Raw genomic sequence first — 4,573 nt, 5'->3', positions numbered from 1 at the left:
CATGCAGCATTAGATCGAAATTGGAAAATGATGGTGTAGTGAATCTCCGTCATCAACACAAGGAGAAAAAAAATCTCATTTCCATAATTTAAATTCAAAAAATCGTTATGTACAACTTAATGATCAGACTTTAGATAGCCTCCTGAAAACCATTCTTTTGAATTCCTGACGATTCTTATCAGTTCCCCACTTGAATAAACAATAAAAATAGAATACTAAAAAAAAAAATTAGAAAAAGGGGAAAAGTTTCATTTTCCAACATAGTTTTGATTTAAAATGCATCACTGAAATCTCATTCTTCCCAATTTGCAGAAATATATATAGTGATTATTTTATAAGATAAAAGAAATCCCCCCACCAAACTGACAAAAGAAAAGCTTATCTTTTTCAAACGCATTATATTTCTGTCAACTGTTGAGTTATATATATATATATATTTTTATATTGTTTTTTCTTTCTTCCCTTGTGCTCGTTGTTTTACATCTTCAAAGTACAATTACCAATATTTTGTTGCATTATATAGCCTTTGGCTTTGGACATTTCTCCTTCCATTCCCATCTATAAAAACCAAACCTTTCTTCTATTTTCCAGAAAATGACATTGAATTCTATTTCTCCATAGCCATTTCAAGGTACAATAACATAACAACTTTCTTCTTCTTCTTCTTCTTGCTTTTCACTCACTTTCTTGTTTTATACGTTTTCTCTTTGCATGAATGTTTGGACTTTCTCTTTCTTTTTCCAATGGTTGACAAATATTAGTCGCCAAAAAACTGACATAAGCAATGGCCGTTTTCTTCCTCTTGTCACAGTTTCTTCATCATTTTCCAAATTAAGAAAGAGTTGGTTAGAGTTGTGCCAGAATGTACAAAAGGACTTTAAATAGCTGAAGGAAAGTTTCCAACTTTTATTCCCCTATTCAAAAAGCTTGAAATAAGATCAATCTTTTTCGTTTTTCGTCATCGGTTCGGTAAGTTTCCTGAATTCTCTTATTGTTTAGCTTCATTGAAACAAGAAACGATAAACGAGAAATGACGTGCGTTAATGAAGTTTCGTTGTGTTTTGTATTTCAGGAATTTGAGCTGATAATGGATCATTTGATCTGGAATGGATATGGATCAAGAGTTGCAATGAAGACGACGACGACGACTTCGTCGTCGTTTTGGAGAAATTACCAACAAGGAGTTGAAGAAAGGTTCATGATATCCAACTCAGATAATTCCAACTTCTTCAACTCAGTTCAAGACTGCCCAATTAAAGAAGCTGCAACTTCTTCAACTCTGGTATCAAAAACAGGGGAAGCTTTGGTTATGAGTCCTCCATTGACAAACTTTACAACATCCAGCAACATGGATGTTGTTGGCCTTGAATCACAGCTCCTCCCCAGTTTCAACGGCGACAGATCGGTGATGGTAACGACGTGCTCTCTCGAGTCATTGGACTGTTTGCTTTCAGCTACAAACAGCAACACAGACACATCAGTTGAAGATGATGGATCAGTTTCAATGATGCTAACAGATTACACCAATTTATGGAACTTTGGAGGCAATGCAGCAGCATCTTCAAGAGAATCTGAAAAGAATGGTTCAAATTCTACAAAGAGAAGCCATGAACAAACTCATTCCAAAGCTGCAGATTACTCTATTTTCTCAAATAACATCATAAATCTATCTGATTCCACTTCAGACAGTGGAGGATTTAGGATCATAACAGATCAGAATCTGCCAAAACAGAAGAAACCCAGATCAGAAAAGCCACCGAGTTCATCAAACATAAATTTTCAACAATCATGTTTATCAGGATCTTCTTGTATTGATCAAGAGCCTGATCCAGAGGCCATTGCACAAATGAAAGAGATGATCTACAGAGCAGCAGCTTTCAGGCCAGTGAATTTGGGGTTAGAAATGATAGAAAAGCCTAAAAGGAAGAATGTGAGAATTTCAACAGACCCACAAACTGTAGCAGCAAGGCAAAGGAGAGAAAGAATCAGTGAGAGAATTAGGGTTTTGCAAAGGCTTGTTCCTGGTGGAAGCAAAATGGATACAGCATCAATGCTTGATGAAGCTGCAAATTATCTCAAATTCTTGAAGTCTCAGATCAAAGCTTTAGAGAATCTTGGGCAAAAGCTTGAGTCTTTGAATTGCCCTCCAACTAGCATAGCTTTCTCTTTCAACCCATCTTTTCCCATACAAACATCTTCATCATCATCCTCCCATAATAATTTCACACTCCTAAATCCCAACCATCTTATTAACCAATATCCCCAAAACTAATCTTTCTTCCTCAAAAAAACTGTCCTCAAGATTACTCAACTTTTGATCAACTGATGTAGCCCAAATTTATTGGTTCATGTTTCAATCTTCAATGTCTCTCTCTCTTCCTCCCTCTCTCTCTCTCAACACAAATCAATAAATTCACATTGCACCCAATTATCATAAATCACTTTGTTAGAATGATTAGAGGTTGGGTTATCCCAAAAACTTAAGCTAATGATTTAGATAAATTTATTATTTTAATGCTTCAATAGTCTCTCACTTCTAAAATTGAATGTGTAGAATGTTCAATAGGTAAAAATCAATATTCATAGGAGAGAAAATGATATTACACGAATTCAAACACAACCTACAGTTTAGAAGTTTAAACTGATGAGTTACGATAAATTTAACTATTTTAATACTTTAATAAGAAAGATTCAAATTAAAAAGAAATTCGATTTTCACACAGTACAATTTAAGGAGCTATAATCCAAAGAACCATGCTGCTGCAATATGCAACAGAAAACTGGCTGATCATTGGAAATCAACCATAGAAATGAAAGAGTTTTTCTTTTCTTTTCTTTTTGTTCTTGGAATTACAATAATGGGGACTCTTTTTTAATGATGATTGATTGATAATGAGGGTTTAGCTTTTTGTGTGTAGCAGGGGAAAAAGCTTAGTAATAATAGCAGTATGATTAAGATGAAAGGGGAGTTAGAAAGTGAATGGTCTTTGTAATTGAAAAGAATCAAACTTTTTCTTGGAGGAAAAACCTTTTTTTTAAAATTTTTCTTTTATTAACAATTCTGATCTATTTTGCATATTTTTTACTGTAATTACCAATGCTTTTGAAACATTCTCTTTGGAAATATGAGCCAAAGTCAGTGGTGTGGTCTCCTTGATTCAATCCAAAGCGTGCTCTTGGGAATCACTCCAAATTTATTGCTAAGCACATGCTTTATGCTTCTTTTTTGGTTTGGTATTAAATCTCCCTCTCTCTCTCTTGGCACTATATTAAGTAGGATTTTTGTTTAGCTATGTTTTTTGTTCTCCAACTTAGCACAGAATCAGGTTTTTCATTTTTAAAATACTATGTAGCTTCGATTAAACAAACCATATATCAGTTCTTCCAAAAAAAAAAAAAAAACCCTCCACTATTATTCTACTTCAAATTAACATATCTTATGATCATATATACTACTGTGGATGCATGTGCAATATAATGTGCGACTTGAATTCTTTAGGATCCGATTTGATTCGAGGTGTTGTTGCGAGATATCTAACCCGTTTTGCTATATTTTGTTTTGAGTCTCTAAATTCTAGGTACACAATCTTTGTAAGATAAGAGGTGGTTCATATTTTGATGATTGAATAATATATATCGATACGCTTCTTGAAGTAATTCTTGTTTTTTGTTAAACTCAAGAGATATATTATGAAAGAAACAATTGACAAATAAAGAATCAAACAGATTTACATGGTTCGGTAACTGTGTGTTAACTAGATCTATGGACAAAGATAGAAACTATTTTATTATCTTGAGGAGCAATAATGGAGTACAAAAATATAAAGATGTATATAAGTAAATGTTATAGGCTTTATATATAACACCCATCTTAGACCTCAAACATAATAATTGAAAATAAAAGCTTAAAATAAGCACCAGCAGATTTAGTATAGGCCGAACCTCCTTAACTTTATGCTCTTTATAATATATATATAAAACTAGCATAATATTAATATAAAAAACTAGCCCAGTGGTAAATTTGTTTTTTAGCCCCCTTTGGACCCAAGTTCAAGTCTTACTCGTATTACTCAATAATAAAATCTCCGTCAACAAAATTTCTATAGATTCAAAGCATTTCAACAAGATGTATTCCATACCAAATGAGATGTTGTTGGTCTTTTTCTTATATATATGATTATTTTCTTGTTTAATTAATGATAGACTTTAGTCGCACTTCCAACCGTCATTTTCTTGAAATTGTAAAGTAACTCAAAACGTTCTAATGAAATGATGCCAACCAACCATCATGAAGAAAAAGACAAAAGAAAGGGGGAAATAGTTAGGGTTTATAGAGTTTGATTGAATGCAAATTGATGATGACGACGACGACACGTTAGAGTAGAGAATTTTGAATTTAGCGAAAGTTTTAAGCATTTTAAGTTGCAAAAAGGGAGAAAGGGTGCCTGAATTTGTGGGTTGGACATTTAAGCCTTTGGTTTGGTTTGTGACATAAATGGAGAAGGTGATAATGTGGGTCACATCCCAAAGTAACAAACTTTAGAGGAGGAAAAATAAATGTGATATTGTTTTT

At 33.2% G+C, this 4,573-nt stretch overlaps 1 protein-coding gene across 1 annotated transcript; it reads left to right on the top strand.

Annotated features, from left to right (window-relative positions):
• The first annotated feature begins 524 nt into the window (after positions 1 to 524).
• On the top strand, positions 525 to 2,349 carry LOC120086711 (basic helix-loop-helix (bHLH) DNA-binding superfamily protein). The gene is made up of 3 exons (XM_039043482.2): positions 525 to 631; positions 812 to 969; positions 1,073 to 2,349. Exon 3 carries the CDS (start codon positions 1,088 to 1,090, stop codon positions 2,270 to 2,272), a length of 1,185 nt encoding a protein of 394 aa, XP_038899410.2. The 5' UTR covers positions 525 to 631; positions 812 to 969; positions 1,073 to 1,087; the 3' UTR covers positions 2,273 to 2,349.
• Positions 2,350 to 4,573: the final 2,224 nt, after the last annotated feature.

The sequence above is a fragment of the Benincasa hispida genome, chromosome 9, assembly GCF_027475165.1.
Source record: "Benincasa hispida cultivar pf3 chromosome 9, pf3_genome.v1.1, whole genome shotgun sequence".
Taxonomy (NCBI): domain Eukaryota; kingdom Viridiplantae; phylum Streptophyta; class Magnoliopsida; order Cucurbitales; family Cucurbitaceae; genus Benincasa; species Benincasa hispida.
This window is presented reverse-complemented; position numbering and strand designations above follow the sequence as displayed.

Excerpts from the sequence above, each read along its gene's own strand:
- LOC120086711 (XM_039043482.2), top strand. The coding sequence starts at position 1,088 with ATGGATCATTTGATCTGGAATGGATATGGATCAAGAGTTGCAATGAAG.